The 18,507-nt window shown below is 37.5% G+C and overlaps 1 protein-coding gene across 3 annotated transcripts in view; it reads left to right on the plus strand.

Annotated features, from left to right (window-relative positions):
* The window catches only part of F8 (coagulation factor VIII, procoagulant component), an 83,069-nt gene that overhangs the window by 16,363 nt on the left and 48,199 nt on the right, over positions 1 to 18,507 (plus strand). For all 3 annotated transcript variants that reach the window (XM_013035393.1, XM_013035395.1, XM_013035394.1), the window contains exons 5-11: positions 1,437 to 1,505; positions 4,534 to 4,650; positions 7,338 to 7,559; positions 10,065 to 10,320; positions 11,627 to 11,798; positions 13,384 to 13,477; positions 14,513 to 14,727. In XM_013035393.1, the coding sequence (XP_012890847.1) occupies positions 1,437 to 1,505; positions 4,534 to 4,650; positions 7,338 to 7,559; positions 10,065 to 10,320; positions 11,627 to 11,798; positions 13,384 to 13,477; positions 14,513 to 14,727 (1,145 nt within the window). The remainder of the gene's footprint in view (positions 1 to 1,436; positions 1,506 to 4,533; positions 4,651 to 7,337; positions 7,560 to 10,064; positions 10,321 to 11,626; positions 11,799 to 13,383; positions 13,478 to 14,512; positions 14,728 to 18,507) is intronic.

An 18,507-nucleotide genomic window follows, 5' to 3' on the forward strand; every position in this document is an offset into this window, starting at 1 on the left:
AACAAAGCAGTTTATTAACACAAGGCATCTTTATCAGTGTTACTCCTTTCAACATTCTCATCCCACTTTGACCTACCCTTTCCCTTACTTTTCTTAACTTTATGGTATATACAATGAATTCTTTTTTTTTTTTTTTTGCCAGTCCTGGGTCTTCAACTGAGGGACTTGGGCACTGTCGCTGAGCTTCTTTTGCTCAAGGCTAGCGCTCTACCACTTGAGCCACAGTGCCACTTCCAGGTTTTTCTGTGTATGTGGTACTATGTGGTACTGAGGAATCGAACTTGGAGCTTCCTGCGTGCTAGGGAAGCACTCTACCATTAAGCCACATTACCATCCCTACAACGAATTCTTGACTGTATTTTTCCCTCCTTCTCCCCTTAGTCCCACACCCCTCTTAAGTTACTTCTTATTTCTAAGCATTAATGGTTATTAACAAAAAATCTTCCTACTGAAAATAAACCTACAAACAAAAGATATATAATACTAAGAAACACAGCCACCAAACTCAACAATTAAAAATTAAGAAAATTCACTTTATCAAGTGTAGGTGTTTGTTTCACTCATGACTTTTTGCTGTTTTACATTGCAGTAATATAAAAAAAATTGCAGGAGTAATAGAAGTTCCCTATATTAATTGCCTATGTATATATTTTCAATTAACAATGTATATTGTGCTATAATTTTTCTTTTTCTGTTGTGATGTATATGTGTGTATGTGATTAGTATATGGGCTTTTATTTTGTATGTCTTTTAAATTCCATTTTACAGTAATTCATTTTATTTTTACTTCAATTTGTTTTTGAGAGACTCTCACTATACAATCCAGGCTGTCCTAGAATGAACTATATGTAGCCAGACTGGCCTCCAACTTGTAATCCTCCTGCTGCTGCCTCCTATATGCTGGGATTAGAGGTGGACTACCACATCTGATTTATGTAATTCATTTTAATTGTCCTCTACAAAAGCAATGATCAGAAACAAAATTTATTTAATAACTAACTCAAGTACTCTGAGAAAATACTTGTGTAGGAAACCTTGCATCAAAGAAAAATGTTATGACAAAGTTAGCAATAGTTAGAGGACTACATGGGTTTGGGCTTTTTGTTTGTTTTTGCTTTTTACAATACTGGGAATTGAACCAAGGGTCACACGCATGCCAAGCAAGTGCTCTCTACATCTTTATCCACACATTCGACTTTCTTGACTATATTTTGTTTCTAGGATAGCATTTCACTAACTTTCCCCAGGCTAGCTGTGGCCTCAAACTCATGATCCTCCTGTCTCTATCTCTAAGAAGCTGGGGTCGCTGGTATGTGACATTATGACCAGGTTACTTGTACTTATTCTCACCATCAGTTGATGAAGAAATGTTGCCGCCTACTGGCAATATTTCTATGATGTGATTTTTGAACAGAAGACATTTTCATTTCTTTCAGGGAGCCTGGAGAAAGAAAGGACACAGACTTTACACCAATTTGTACTACTTTTTGCTGTATTTGATGAAGGTTAGTGAGCTTCAATTAACATTTTGAAATCCTGAAAAAATCAAATATATTTCTTTAAGGAAATCCAATATATTTCCTTAATCTGGTGCTTGAGAATGTGGGTAGCTTCTGTTAAGAGATTTATATAAAGAAAGATCACAAACTATTACTATGTAACAGAAAGGAGACAGGATGAAAATGAATGTTAAGGATAAAATGAAATCTCAATTCCACTGGCAAGTATGAATTAAGAGGATAAAAAAGTTGGGCAACAGGTAACAAATACCATTGGCTCTACTTCTTACATCTTTTATTTACTCTCTTAGTAAATATGCAACATTTGGAAAGTTCCTTCATTTTTTTGTGCTGAAGTTTTCTCAAATCCAAAATTGAAATGAATATTTTCATTGTTATTATAGTAGTGATATACAGAGAGGCTAAAGTTACATAAGTCAGGTAATAAGGACATTTCCTTTTGAACAATGTCACCCCTTCCCTTGCTCTCTCCAAGTTTTTCCCGCTCATCCCCACCCACAAGTTGTATAGTTCATTTTCAACATAGTGTCTAGTGAGTATCACTGCTGGGTTTGTTCACCTTTTGGCCCTCCATTTCTGTGCCTCCCTTCATACTTCCAAAGACAAATAAATGAACAAACAGAACAAAAAAAAAAAAGAAGAAAAAAAAACCTCTTATTTCCTGGAGTTCATTTCAATAAACATTATTTTATATGATCAGATGCACATAGGTATTGTGCCTTTGTGTTCTAAAAATATCATCCTTTGGTCTCACTGTGTGCATCTAGAGCTCTATATAATTTATCACATCCCAGGATATTTTAGATGTAGCTTCTGCATATGAGAGAAAACATGCACTGTTTGTCTCAATGAGCTTGGTTTACCTCACTTAACATGATTTGTTCTATTTCCATCTATCTCCCTGCAAATGACATAATATTATGTTTTCTAATGGCTGTGTAAAATCCCATTGTGTATAGGTACCACATTTTTTTGATCCATTCATTGTGAGGTATCTGGGCTGTTTCCATATCTTGGCTGTTGTGAATAGTGCAGCAATGAACATGGATGTGCAGGCGTCCTTATCATATTCTGGCTTATGATGTTCAGGGTAGATGCCCAGGAGTGGTATGGCTGGTTTGTAGGGAAGATCTATGTTTAGTTTTTTGAGGAACCTCTAGACTGCTTTCCAGAATGGTTGTACTAGTTTACATTCCCACCAACAGTGCAATAGGGTTCCTTTTGCCCCACATTTCCACCAATATTTATTATTGTTCAAATTCAGATGTTGGATTGTCAGAGCTGTATTGATTTTCATTTCTTTTATGGCTAGGGATGATAAGCCTTTTCTCATGTGTTTCTTTGCCATGCTTACCTCTTCTGAGAAATCCCTCCTTAACTCCTTTGGTCATTTAGCGATTTTGTTTATTAGCTTTGGTAGGAGTTAGTTTCTTGAGCTCCTTGTATATATTGGATATCAGGCCTTTGTCTGATGTGTTGCTGGTGTAGATCTTCTCCTAGTCTGTCAGCTGTCCTTTTAGTTTAGCAACTATGTCCTTAGCTATGCAGAAACATTTTATTTTGATATAATCCCAGGATCAAGTCTCTTTCCTATGTACCTCTGGGATTCTTTTTTATTTAATTGTGAAAATACAGTACAGAGGGGTTACAATTACATGAGCAAGGTAATGAGTACATTTCTTATCATCGTTGGCTCCTCCTGTTTCCTCTTATCATCCCTTCCCGTCCCCCCACCCCCCACACACACCAAAGTTGAAAGTTCATTTTTTGACATAATGTCTTGTACATCTCATTGTTGTTTGTTTTTTTTAAGTCTCTGCCTATGTCTATGAGTTCTAGTGTTTTTCCTACTCCCTCTTGCAGTTTTTTCAAGGTTTCAGGTCTGACCTTGAGATCTTTGATCTACTTTGAGTTGAGTTGGTATTTTTGCATCATGACAAATGGTGATCCACTTTTAGTTCTCTGCATATGGACATCTAGTTTTCCCACCACCAATTATTGAAGAGGCTATCTTTTTCCACTGTATATCTTTGGCTCCCTTATCAAATATCAGATAACCACAAGTATATGGCTTTATTTCCAAGTCTTCTAGATTGTTCCATTGATCTTCAAGTCTATTTTTGTACCAATACCAAGCTGGTCTTGCTATTATACCTTTGTAGTAGAGCTTGAGGTCTGGGATTGTGATACCACCCACATTTTTTTGCCTAGAATTGCTTTGCTATTCTAGGTCTTTCATAGTTCCATATGAATTTTTGGATTATTTTCTCCATGTCAGTAAAGAACTTCATTAGGATTTTGATGGGAATTGCATTGAATTTGTAGGTCATTTTTGGCCATGTGGTCATTTTTACAATATTAATTCTACCTTCCATTAACATGGAAGATCTTTCCATTTCCTGATGTCATCCTTCAATTTTTTTTCTTCAAAATTTTAGAGTTTTCATTATAAAGGTCTTTTGCTTCTTTGGTTAGGTTTATTTCTAAAATTTTTTTGTCAGTTGTGGGGCTTGAACTCTGGGCCTGGGCACCATCTCTGAGCTCTTCAGCTAAAGGCCAGCACTCTACCAATTGAGCCACAGCACCACTTACAGTTTTCTGGTGGTTAGTTGGAGATAAGAGTCTCACGGATTTTCCTGCCTGGGCTAGCTTTGAACCACAATCCTCAGACCTCAGCTAGGAGTGACAACCCCTTTAAATAAATCATCTAATAAGTAGAATGAAATCCTCATGGGCTAAAAGTAACCAAATAGTCTCTTTCCCTTAGTTATCTTTTGTCATTTTCCTACCTACTGTTATGGATAAGCCTGGGGAAAAATAATCAATTTAAGCAAGAAATGTCAGCCATTAGTAATTATATTCTTTCTCTGAGTCTTTACCTATTTTGCTGGAACAACATGCTTACGGTGTGAAATAGTCTTTCTCCTATAGAAGGAAGAGAAGGAGAGATAAAGGGAGATTAATTCAAGAGATAGAACTCAGCTGACTCTATTTTTGCTTTCTCTCTCATCAGGTAAGAGCTGGTATTCAGAACCAAAGGGTCCCTTGACCCAGGCTACAGATTCTGCACCTGCTGGAGCCTGGCATAAAATACACACAATCAATGGTTATGTAAACAGGTCTCTGCCAGGTATGTGTACACCTGATCAACAAATGCCAGGGTTTTCTGAATTCAATAACAATACCCTCTTCTCCAGTTTTCAGCTAGCTCTGCACCCCAAAATGAAAGCCCACTGAATTCTGGCCTCTGGTACTTGTAAGGTCCACTCCTGGATGGCTAGCAGACTCCACCCTCCTCGCAGCAAAGTCTCCACCCAGTACCTGCGTTACCTAGCAACTGGGACACCTGGAAGAGGTCACATCTGCATCCGCTGAGGTCACATCTGAATTTGATGTGGCCACACCTTTCCCCGCCCATACCCCAGATAAGGCTAGCCCAGGCCCAGGTTCTCTCTTTCTCTCTCTGTTCGTTTCTAGCTCTCTCTGTTCTATTCTAGCTCTCTCTCTGTTCTTACCTCTCTCTCTGCTCTTTCCCAGCTCTCTCTCTCTCTTTCCCAGGCAGACTCTTTTTAAAAACCTAACAGTACTCTTAAATAATAATGACGAATTCCTCTTAATATCACTTGAAAATGAAAGCCTACCAATGCACACAGACAGAGCTTACAACCAAATGTCTCTTTATGCTTAAATACAAGTGAAAATTTAAGGATAAACTAATATCTAAGAAGAGTCTGAAATATGAAAGACATGCACAAAGATAAATAAAAAATAATTTCAGAAAGAGTGAAATAATGATCAGAATAAGATTTGTCAGAAGCTCTAATTAGTGTTTTTACAATAATTCAATATATTTCATCAATAAAGCACCAGTAGAAGTCTATAAAAAAGAAACAACCAGAACAAAAACATACTCATAAAATTAGAAACATGATGGTCACAATACAAACTCCGATAGAAAGTATGAAAAGTAGAGAAAATTTCCCAGAAAGTAAAACAAACAAAAAAGATTGAGAATATATTCTAAAATAAACTTGAAAATCAGAGAAGACAAAATAGAATGTTAAGAAATAGAGATATGCATCTTGCTACTAAAATTGCCCATCAAGATAAACAAAAAATACACTGGTAGCTCACACCTGTCATCCTAGCTACTCACAAGGCTGAGATCTGAAAACTGCTATTCAAACCCAGCCCAGTCAGGAAAATCCATGAAGATTTTATCTTCAGTTAACCACCTAAAAAAGTGGAGCTGTGGCTCTAGTTGTTGAATGCTAGTCTTGAGCAGAAAAGGTCAGAGACAGTGTCCAGGCCCTAAGTTTAAGTCCCAAGACTGACTGAAAGAAAGAAGAAAGGAAGGAAGGAAGGAAGAAAAGGGAAGAAGAAAGAAAGAAAAAAAGAAAGAAAGGAAGGAAGGAAGAAAGAAAGAAGGAATGAAGGAAGAAAGAAGGAAAGAAAGAAAAGGAAAGAAAAAAGAAGGAAGGAAAGGAAGGAAGGAAAGAAAGAAAGAGAGAAAGAAAGAAAAGAAGGAAGGAAAGAAGGAAGGAAGGGAGGAGAAAGGAAGGAAGGAAGGAAAAGAAAGAATTAAGAGTCCCACATGGAATTATCATTACGGCATTTAAGAGCACAAAGAAGATATTACAGCTTCTTATGGAAGGAACATAAGAAGTAAGAAAAATTAGACAGATAAAAATGAAGAAATACCTGTAAGAGAAATATTTTTCCAGGGAAAATTTATAGGCCAACTATGAATCATATTTGGGGGGAGACTAAAACCATCTTCAGAAATGGAAGACCCTAGAAACCACTAAATATGTACTACTGTAAAACTGAAGAGTAGCTGGGTGCTGGTGGCTCACATCTACAATCTAGTTACTCAGGAGATTGAGATCTGAGGATCACAGTTCAAAGCAGCCTAGGCAGGAAAGTCTATGAGACTCTCATCTCCAATTAACCACCAGAAACTCAGAAGTAGCGCTGTGGTTCAAGTGGTAGACTACTAACCTTGAGCAAAAAAAGCTCAGGGACAGCATCCAGGCCCTGAGTTCAAGCCCCACAACTGACAAAAACAAACACACAACAAACCTAAAGAGTAAATTGAAAAAGAATTTGGGAGATTGAGCAATCCAAAAGAAAAATAAAAGATGGAGGGATATTTTCTTTTTAAACCTTTTCTGTGTTTTATAGTAATTCCAAAATTGATGTGCATAATTTCAGAATTAAGAAATTAATTTTTAAAACATTTAGGTTCCTCTTCTCATAGTGTATAGCATAATGGGGAGACATATAAAAATAGTCATAATAACAAATGCAAAATTATAAACCAAGAATTACTCTGTGTGGAAATCACATAATTATATGTAAGCATATAGTAAAGGAGTCTGGCCTAGACTAGAGTTCACTTAAACTGAACTTTGAAACAAGATCAGGAATATGGATTTTATGTGATATCCAAGTGGAGATTTGAGAAGGTTCTTGGTTTTATGAGTCTGGAATTCTAGGAGGGTTCAGGAGTGAGGACAGCATACAAAACAAAACCAGAGGGATATTGCTACAAAGGTTAAGGGAGAAGAAAGTTTCAAGATGAATTGAATGTTAATAGATGTAGACAAAGACTGAAACTGGATTTAGTAGCATGGTGGTTATTAGTGACCTTGGCAAGATCTGTTGGTTTAATAGTAACCTGATTTCCATGGCAAATTCATTTAAGTCAAGGTAACAATAAAATATATAGGGTTAATTTGTTCATCCTATCCCTAGCAAGTATATTCCACTTCAAATTTTCTTCTTGGCTATAGATGTCCTATTTCTATCTTACAGGTCTGATTGCATGCCACAGGAAAATGGTCTACTGGCATGTGATTGGAATGGGAACTACCCCTGAAGTACACTCAATATTTCTAGAAGGTCACACATTTCTTGTGAGGAACCATCGTCAGGCTTCTTTGGAGATATCACCAATAACTTTCCTTACTGCTCAGACACTCTTGATGGACCTTGGGCAGTTTCTACTGTTTTGTCATATCCCTTCCCACCAACATGGTACTAACATCTTTGATCTTAAAAATGAATTTTATAAATATATAATTCTAATGGAATTTACTGGATAGTGTATTACTATATAAGAGTTTCAAAGGGTGCCATTATAGAGTTAAGTTTATGTTACACCTCAACTAATATCCCTTAGTGGCTAGCATTCAGAATAAAGATTTTACCTTGAGTGTAAGAGGGTATTAGTAGCGTGGGCATGAGCAAGATGGGAAACAGGAAGGACAGTGTGCCATTGGTTTCGCAGCCTGATCCCATTAACTAGGCTTCAATAATATGGAAGAAGGGTACAGATTGGAGGCAAAGATTTAGGGTGATAAGGTACCTCATGAAATCTAGGACTACTTGATGGAGAATTTGTCAAGGATCAAAGATCTTGTGTAAGCAAGTTAGGACCTATAGTTTCAAATTATTGTTGAAGGATCAATATCAGGGTACTATCATTGAACAGTCTTGCTACATCATATGTGGCAAAAGGATTCACATGATAGAAGAACCAAAGAAGAGACGAGAGAGAAGGAGAGCAATCTCTTCCTGTGATAACAAACTCACTCGAGATAAATGTCAATTCATTCATGAGGCTGGAGCCTAAATACTTAAAATGTCCTTCCTTCCTCCCAACAACATCACAATGGCAATTAAGTTTCAACATGAGTTTAAGAGAGGCAAACATCAGAAAAGAACTGTTAGACAAATGTCTTGGGAAGACATAATATTTCATGTTTAACAACACTAGTTTTGTTCATAATACTTTCATTTTAAGTTCCTTGGTAGCTTAGGAAAGTGATTTGAAGCTGGGCTCCAATAGCTCATGCCTGTCATCTTAGCTACTCAGCAGGCTGAGAACTGGAGGATCATTTAGCATAGGCTCCATCTCCAAAATAACCAGCAAGAAGCCAGGCCAGAGGCATGGCTCATGTTAGAACACAAGCTGAGCAAGCACAAGGCCCTGAATTCAAAACCTGGTATAGGCAGGGGAGGGATTTGATCTTGTCATATATCCACCAAATATTTCCTCAAAGTCTTTTATAGTAATTAATAATAGAAATATCTAGGTCTGGGGCATGGTTCATGTGGTAGACCACTAGCAAGTATGAGACCCTGAATTTAAATCCCACTACCACAAAGAATGTAGGACATCTTTTTCATTTCTTACATATTATTTATGAATTTTTAATATATATATTTTTATTGTAAAAATACAGTACGGAGGGGTTATGGTTACATGAATAAGGGTGATGAGTACATTTCCTTCGAGCATTGTTACCTCCTCCTTTGGTTTTCCCCTACTATCCCTTTTCCTCCCCACCTCCTCAACTCCTCCCTCACCACCCCCCAAAGTTGTAAAGTTCATTTTCAACATAGTGTCTTGTACATCTCATTGTTACAATGGGTCAAACTGTATCCTTGTTTCAGCATTTTGTTATTTCCCTTCCTCTCCCCAAATTAGAAAAAAACATATATATAAGATGTAGGGCACTGGAATCAAATACAGTAAACAAAAAAGAGGGGGAGGGTTATATCATGGGGGAAGAACATACAATAGAAACAAAAAAATCACATAGTACATTTTAAGTATATTAAAAACAACAGCAAGAAAGTTAAAACCTCTTGTGTCCTTATCTTGGGGTTCACTTCGCTTAACATCATCTTATATGGTCATATTTATGAATATTTTTGAGAAAACAGTGCAGAAAGACTATCATAATGGATAGCTAACAGGAACTTGATATAGAAACAAAATCACATGGGCACATAGGCCATTTAATTATATGCAGATTGATGATTGTCCAGTTTGAGCCTGACCAATGCAAGAGGAGTATGTACTTATTTAATCTTCTTGACAACCTCTCTTCACTCATTTTAATCTTTACTTTTTATTAAAATACTTTGTGAAATTAGACTTCACACAAAACCTTTCATTTTTCCATCCAAACAGATGGGAAGTTGGTCTGGCCTAGGTTTTCAAAGGCTGAAAATAACGCACCTTAAGTCTTCTTATTTTATATTTTCAGCCTTTGAAAGTCAAGGTCAGACCAACTCCATATCCCACCAATTACATAATGATGTCTATATTTACTCCATCATGTGATACAAACCATTGATTATCAGGAAAAAGTAAGGTTTCTGAAGACTTCAGTTTCAAAATTTGATAAACACAAATGAGTTCCAGAAAAGAAATATATATATATATATATATATCAAAGCAAATTAATAAGTTAATTTGGTTATATATATTAATAAACAAACCAATGAGTTTTGGGAAACGAGTATAACTTACATGGAACACAAGAATACAAAAGTCAGGAAAATAAAATATAAAATGAGAGATAATCCGTATAGGAATAAATCCATATAGGAGATTGGCTAAAAGGGATATTGATATAGAAAGAGGGGTGGTCTGGAGACAGTCTTGAAACCTAATAACAGAGAGGTCATAGTAGTTAAGGCAAGAAAGTATTGTAGGAGTATGATATTGTTTGGTTTGTCTGGTTCCAGATGGCATGGAAGCATATATCAAAGTAGATAGCTGCCCAGAGGAACCACAACTACAGAGGAAAAATAATGAAGATGAAGATTATGATGATGATGATGATCTTGATTCTGAGATGGATGTGTTCAGATTTGATGACAACTCCCCCTTCCTCCAAATTCGTTCAGCTGCCAAGAAGCATCCTAAAACTTGGGTTCATTATATTGCTGCTGAGGAAGAGGAGTGGGACTATGCACCTTCAATCCTCACCCCTGATGATGGGTAAACAAATACCTTTTGACTATAGGCACTATTCTTCCCCATGCTCAAAAGGTTCTTTTATTTTTCAAACCAGCAAATCCTTGAGCTCCTTGAAAGGGTTAGTACATGTATGCAATCAAATGACAAAGGTCTTGTGATAGTCAACTTTTCAGCACTGTAACCAAATTCGAAGATAAATGACTGATAAAGGAGGAAAGGCTTATTTTGTTTGGCTTCATAGTTGTTTTGCCATGTTGGCAGCACAGTGCATCTGTTGTGTCAGGCCGCAGACCCCCAAAGACCACCAAGGAGCCGAATCCGATGCAAGTACACGAGAGCCATTTATTGCAAGCTCGAGCCTGGACTCACAATCATCACCGATGCAGCGGGTCAGAGTTGTGAGTTCCCGCCACATGTTCAGCAGGGTTTTTATAGGGTTTCCAGCAAGAGGAGGGGGTTTCCATCCTAGCAGTTACATGATTGACTTAAGGTTCACGGGCTTCTACATAATTGGTCAACATTTCATGGGCAAGTTTCAGGGTAGGATCATTGATTAGGGACATAGTCATTTCCAGTAAGGGTAGGGGCTTTCTAACTTAGTGATTACAGGATTGGTTAAATCATACATAGCAAGTAGATCATTGGTTGGGACACATAAGTCTAACCATAGGAATGCAGGCAACAATATATATATATATATATATATATATATATATATTTACCGTTTATGACCTACAGCTGCTTTTTCCAGGAACTTGACCAACCTTTTCCAACATTTTCCATTTTCCAGCAACTAGGATCCTGTTTCTCAACTCTTTGTCTAACTGGCAGTTCCTAGGTGTATAATCGCAGTTTCGATTGTGGGTTTTCCGAGAACTTTTCCAAAAACTGTTTTTCCCTTAAGTGGCTAATTTGTGTTCTTCCTCAACACATCATGGTGCCAGTGCATGATGGGAGAGGCCTATTCTTTTCATGGCAGTCGGGAAGCAAGAGGGAGAAAAGGGGCTTCAGATCTCAATATCCCCTCCAAGGGCACGCCCCCCCCAGTGGCTAACTTCCTCTCTGTAGTCTCCAACTCCCAAACATTTCCCCACCTCCTAATAAAGCCACAGCTGCGCAAAGCGTTTAACACAAGCCCTTAGGGAACATTGAAAATCCACACCGAGGCAGCTATTAACATATTTGGGAACTACCTAAGCAGCAGAGATACTTGGATTTTCCTCAATCTTTGCCTTTACTCAATCATTTCAGCTATTTTAGAATTTCATTTTCCTTATCTAAAAATGTCTCCTTAACCTCTTATTCTTTTTGTCTTTCTTTTCTACAGAAGTTATAAAAGTCAATACTTGAAAAATGGTCCTCGACAGATTGGTAAAAAGTATAAAAAAGTTAGATTTATGGCGTACACAGATGAAACCTTTAAGACACGTGAAACTATTCAGTATGAATCAGGAATTTTGGGACCTTTACTCTATGGAGAAGTTGGAGATACACTGTTGGTAAGTTAAGGAATGATCTGAGATCAGGTCAAAAGACAGTCTGGAGAGTTTTGAGTTTCTACAATACTTCATAATTCAGCCTTGTCTTCAATGGACAATGTTCTAAAAATTATAAATGTTACACAAATAAATACTAATTACATATTTTAAAGGAGTATGTAGAATAAAAACAATGTTACCCATAAAACTATCAACTCTTTTGAATACTGTTTAGAATGATACACATCCATCTACAACTTTTTTCGTTCTTTGTGTTGTAGGAATTACTAGACTATGTTTATGAACCAGATTTCATTTAGAGCCACCTTTGGACAGTCTGTGACCTTAGAGAAGGGTTTTTACACTTATAATATGTCGCAAAGAGAAGAAGCAGGGGAGAGGAGAGGAGAACATGTGACAAACCCTACAGCATTTACTCTTAAGCCCTTTCTAGGAAATGTTAGCTGACTTATGATTAAGCTTCCAGACGTTTAAATAAATTGTTTTCTTCCCCCAAAATCTGCAGATGGTTGACTGCATGGATTCACCTGCACAAAAGTGTCATGAAGGGTACTGGTTATTGTCTATGGAATTTTGTTAAATAATGCCAAACTGACTTACCATTCCTTTACTGTTTATGATTCCCACCAAAAATGTATGAGTGCTTCTTTCCCCATGCCTTGTCAATAATAACTGTTAATATTTGCATATTGTTTTCTTTTGTACCTTCCTATCTAGTAGATTGTGTGTGCCTGCACATGTGCATGCTTACACTCATGTGCGTGTGCATCCATTCCAGTCTTGAGGTTTGAACTCAGGCTTGGGTGCTGTCCCTGAGCTGCTTTTTCTCAATGCTGGTGCTCTACCACTTGAGTTACGGCTCCACTTCTGTTTTTTGGTGATTAATTGGAGATAAGAGTTTCATGCACTTCCTGTCAGGGCTGGCTTCAAACTGTGATCCTCAGATCTCAGACTCCTCAGTAACTAGGATTACAGCATCAGCCACTGGCACATGACTTCTACCTTTTCTTTTAAATATGAAGCATATAATCTCCTTATGAGAGTAATGAAGCCTCAGAATACAGGGTGCTTCTGGTGAATTAATTCTTTGACCAAAAAAGAATGCTCAAGATCACAACAAGGAGATGCCATGTAACTAAGTCCATTGTTTTCACATTTGTGTAATAGCAAAGCTACCTCAAACCCATTGTTGGCATGTGCATAAATAACAATGAACAAGAACTTAGTAAAATAATTAAAATGATAATCAGGTGACCATCTGCCTATGAAAGGTTTAAACTGGATTATCTAGAAGGCATAAATATACCAGGATGAGGCCTACTATTTTGAGGTCCCACTTAGTGTTTTAGGTAGTGTTTCTTTATTTCTCCCTGATTTGCTACACTTGATTAAATCTTTAAATAAACTTCCAAAACCCAAGTAGCTATCTGAGCAATTTCATGAAAAGTAGTATTTTTAACTTTATCTAGGCTCATAATCATATAGCATAGATGCAGGTAGCTTTTGGTTTTCTGGAGTTAGGTCAGTTTTACTCTTTACTCTAGTCACCTTAGGACTTGATCTTCTATCACATTAATACTTTTAGATTATATTTAAGAATCAAGCAAGCCGACCATATAACATCTATCCTCATGGAATCACTGATGTCAGGCCTCTGCACTCAGGGAGATTGCCAAAAGGTAAATATTAACTCAGTTTTGTAGATAATGTGCCTGTAGATGTAGGTATATGTAGATGAGGTCATAGCATTAGTAATAACTGCAATTCTGCTGGCTTTTCCCAAACTGTTGTCATAGAACCTGAGGCCCTAAAGTTATACCAGATAAATTCTAGACATCCTTAGGTAGGATCGCACATATGTTACTAATGAGACTCGGGTGTACTTTTGTATTGCCCCCTAGTGATAGTCGAATATTGCTTAGTGTTATTTGTCTGAATCTTTTTTTTTTTTTGCCAGTCCTGGGGCTTGAACTCAGGACCTGGGCACTGTCCCTGAGCCTCTTTATGGCCAAGGCTAGTGCCCTAACACTACAGCACCACTTCCAGCCTTTTCTGGGTAGTTAATTGGAGATGAGTCTCACAGACTTTCCTGCCCAGACTGGCTTTGAACCGTGATCTTCAGAGTTAAGCCTCCTGAGTAGTTAGGATTACAGGTGTGAGCCACTGGTGCCCAGCTTGTCTGAATCTAATAGGTGCCACTTAAGCTTTAATTTACTAAGAAACTACATGTACACACAGATTTGGAAAACTTTTGAAGTAAAAACACAATTGTTTGATGAAAAAACTAAATTTGACTTTTTTTACTTGAGCAAAGAAATAATTCATTGATTGGGAAAAAATGGGGATCATTTATAATTCTGAATGTTTAACCTCCCCACTTAATTCAGGCTGTATATAGCCAGAAAACATGAAATGACTTATACAAATGACCTAATTGGGCACAGTTGGAAGATATATCATCCTGCTTTGACAGCTTTTGGCCTCTAATGAGCTGGGGTTCAGAAGCTATGATTTCCTGAAAGGTAGCTACTTGCTACAAAAGTATATTTCCATGTTGTTACAAACTGTGTTCTGATTAGGTTTTATTTCTCTATGTACAAGGAAACCTTTAGAGCAAACTTAAGATATGTACAGAACTAATTTTACAACAAACATTACCAATGCATAGTTTATAATATTCTAACTGAGCTATTTCTGGGTTTGGGTGTGAATAGGTGTAAAACACTTGAAGGATTTTCCAATTCTGCCAGGAGAAATATTCAAGTATAAATGGAGAGTGACTGTAGAAGATGGGCCAACTGAATCAGACCCTCGATGCCTGACCAGGTATTACTCTAGTTTCATTAACCTGGAAAGAGATCTAGCTTCAGGACTCATTGGCCCTCTCCTTATCTGCTACAAAGAATCTGTAGATCAAAGAGGAAATCAGGTGAGTTCTTCTCTTTCTTTATTGTTGTCTGAGTGTGATAGTTCCTTCTTATTTTCTACCTCCATATTCTTTCTTTATGTTCGACTCTACTAATAAAGCTTTCTACTTCTGTTTTCTATTAGATTTATTGAGCTTTTCATTTCCAATATTTCCATTTCCTCTCCCCCCCCCAGAAAAAGTCTTAATTTCCCTGCTGAATTCTCATCCATACTTTAGAATTTCATGTCCTGTTCCTTTTTTTTTTCTTTCTTTTTTTTGTCAATTGTGGGGCTTGAACTCTGGGCCAGGATGCTGTCCCTGAGCTTTTCAGTTCAAGGCATGTGCTCTACCACTTGAGCCACAGCTTAAGCCACTTCCAATTTTCTGGTGGTTTATTGGAGATAAGAGTCTCACAGACATTCCTGTCCCGGCTAGCTTTAAACCGTGATCCTCAGATCTGTAACTCCTGAGTAGCTAGGATCACAGGTGTGAGCCATCAGCAACTGGCTTTGTCCTGTTCTGACTTCTTTAATTCATTATCTGTTTGAGTCCTCTTTGAGGTCATTGGTCATTTCTCTAAAGTTAATTTTTGAGTTCTTCATCTGTCATTTTAGCTATCTCAGAATCTTTGAATTAAGTTGTTGATCTATTATGAGAATTTGAGATAGTCAAATTGTCTTGCTTTTGCATATTATTTGTGTTTCTCTGCTGCCATTTGTATATTCGGTTGGGCATATTTTTCTCTACCATTCAAGAACACAACATCAATAATTAAATGAACAATTTAAAACAACAACCAGTTAGCCAGATGCCAGTAGCTCATGCCTGTAATCCTAGCTATTCAGAAGGCTGAGATTTGATGATCATGGTTTGAAGCTAGCCTGGACAAGAAAGTCCATGAGACTCATCTTCAATTAACGACCAAAACAGCCACAGGTGGAGCTGTATCTCAAGTAGTAGAACACTAGTCCTGAGCAAAAGAGCCCAGGGACAGCGCCCAGGCACTAAGTTTAAGTCCTAGAACTGACACCAAAACAAAACAAAAAGACAGTTATTTAGATGTGGTTAAAAAAAAAAAAGTTGAAGCCGGGTGCTGGTAGCTCTCCTCTATAATCCTAGCTACTTAGGAGGCTGAGATCTGAGGATCACAGTTCAAAGCCAGCCCGGGAAGGAATGTTTGCGAGACTCTTATCTCCAATTAACCACCAGAAGACTGGAAGTGGTGCTGTGGCTCAAGCAGTAGAGAGCTTTCCTTGAACTCTGGGCACCCAGGCCCAGAGTTCAAGCCCCACGACTGACAAAAAACAAAAATAACAACAAAAAATGTTGGAAACTTCAATTATTCCTTTCAATAAAATTATAAAGAAAAGGAATTATATAGTATATGTATATTATTGTACTATAAAATACATATTATAGTATATAATTATGTATACTTATATACATATATAAGTATATACACTTACTTATAGTATATATTACATATAAATATAAGTGTATAAAATATATTATATAACTTTATAATTTATAATCTATTGTATAAATAAATTATAAAAATATATGAATATAAATATGAATATTTATATATTTGTAAATATATAAATTTTATAAATGTAATTCTAATTATATATCTATATTAATATCCATATGAATATATAAAATCTACATAACTATATCTATATACTTATAAGTATATATAATTATGTGTATATAAACATGTATATATATATAATTTAACAATATACTATATATTATATAGATATATTGATATATAATATAATGTATAATCATAATATGTATAGTATACTTATGGGATAAACTAGGAGTTTATACTAAAAGAAAGGAAAAGAGAAGTCATAAAAGTGGGGAAAGTATATATTGTTAAAGTATTAGAAATTGTAGTGACAGAGGACATATAACCAGGAGTTCAAGGCCAGAGGTCCAACATTAATGGCTCCACATGTCAGGTCCAGCCACTCATCCCAATATATCAAATAGATGAGTAATGGGGAAAGGAAAGGAGGGAAGAAGCAAAACAAGCACTTCACAACATCTTCAGGGTATAAACATGAGTTTTAGGTTTAGTTAGAAGAAGAATTAGGGTAAGGGGCAAGAGGTATGCCTAGCCCCAGGCAAAATGTGTACTGATTAATAATTAAATTCTGGTTGGTGAGGGTTCCAGAGAAGGGAACAGTCTGGTTCCATGACAGGATTCCTACTGCTCCAGTGTGCAGCCTCATTCATTATAGGTAATTGTCTTCATTTGAGGCTAGGGTGGTCTGTCTTGCCATGCTCTGCTGATCCTTTCCTTGGGAGGTAGTTTTATTCCTTTGTCATAAAGATGTTGTCAGCTAGTTGTGTCCTTCCTGGAATTCAGGGTGGTTACCCGAGAGTGAGAGACTCAGAGTAAAGGAGACAGATGTAAAATGGAGGCAGGTACGGAAGGTTTTCCTCTTGCTTTTAAGTGAATTAATGGGCCCAAGTCAGTGCTTTTTAGCAAGAAATAAGTACTCAGAAAAGTACTTCTAAGTACCTGTTCTAAGCACAGTAAGAAATGTGCAGAGAAAGACAAAATAGAAAAGTTAATATGAACACATCAACAATAGCATCTTTAACCGGGCGCCGGTGGCTCACACCTGTAATCCTAGCTACTCAGGAGTCTGAGATCTGAGGATCGCAGTTCAAAGCCAGCCCAGGCAGGAAAGTCCTTGAGACTCTTATCTCCAATCAACCACTCAGAAAACCAGAAGTGGCGCTGTAGCTCAAGTGGTAGAGTGCTAGTCTTGAGCTGAAGAGCTGAGGGACAGTGCTCAGGCCCAGAGTTCAAGCCCCACGACCAACTAAAACAAAAACCAAAAACACAATAGCATCTTTAAAAAAGAAAGATTAAAAAAACACTAAGGAATAGAAGTGTCATTCAAGTGGTAGAGTACCTACCTAGCAAATGATGTCCTAGTTCAAGTCCCAGTGCCACCAAAAGAAAGAAATGCATAAAGAGAAAGCAAGTGAGCAAGAAGAAAGGCAGATAGGAAGGAAGGGAGGGAGGGAGGAAGGAAGGAAAGGGAGGGAGGGAGAGGGGAGAAAGGAGAAAGGAGGGAGGGAGGGAGGGAGGAAGGAAGGAAGGAAACTTTGGTTCTTCTTCCTTGTTGGGAAGGTAGGTGAATTCTCTCTAGAGCATTTTTAAAAGTCTGAACAGGTTAGATCAAAGTGGGTTGTTTGATTTGGGAATTTAGCTCAGTGGCAGAGTGCCCATCCATTCAGTGCAAGGCTGGAGCTCTCACAACAGGTAAACAGAAAACAGTTTTGCAAGTTGGGCAAGCTTCAGACCACCTTGCCCCTCATGTTTTTCAAGTTCTCTCTCCACTGGATTGATGGAAATTTGCATCTGCCAGGCTCCTGCACAGTCTTAGCTCCTTCTCTACTTCACTAACACAATTCTCAGATTGCTGTGGTGTGCACCAACTTCTAATTATCTCTCCACTGGGCTCAAATCAAATGGAACCCAGGATTCTAGGTGACTCTGTCTTTCCATTTGGCATGGTGTTCATACCTCAACCCATTCCTCACTGAACTTGTGCTGGGCAGTGGTAGACCTGCAGACTCACTGTGGCACCGCTGCCTCACAGCTTGCAGTCCTCGCTCCAGTACTCTGTGTCTGCAAATGGGAATTTGAGTCTCAGTCCTGCATAGTTTCATGGGTACATACAGATTCATTGGATGGTCCTTTGGTTTAGTGAATGTGATGTTGGGATTGAGATTTGGAAATATAAAATTGCAGTGTCTTGTGCTATCCCAGACTGA

This window comes from Dipodomys ordii, unplaced genomic scaffold, assembly GCF_000151885.1.
Source record: "Dipodomys ordii isolate 6190 unplaced genomic scaffold, Dord_2.0 Scaffold209, whole genome shotgun sequence".
NCBI classification, from domain to species: domain Eukaryota; kingdom Metazoa; phylum Chordata; class Mammalia; order Rodentia; family Heteromyidae; genus Dipodomys; species Dipodomys ordii.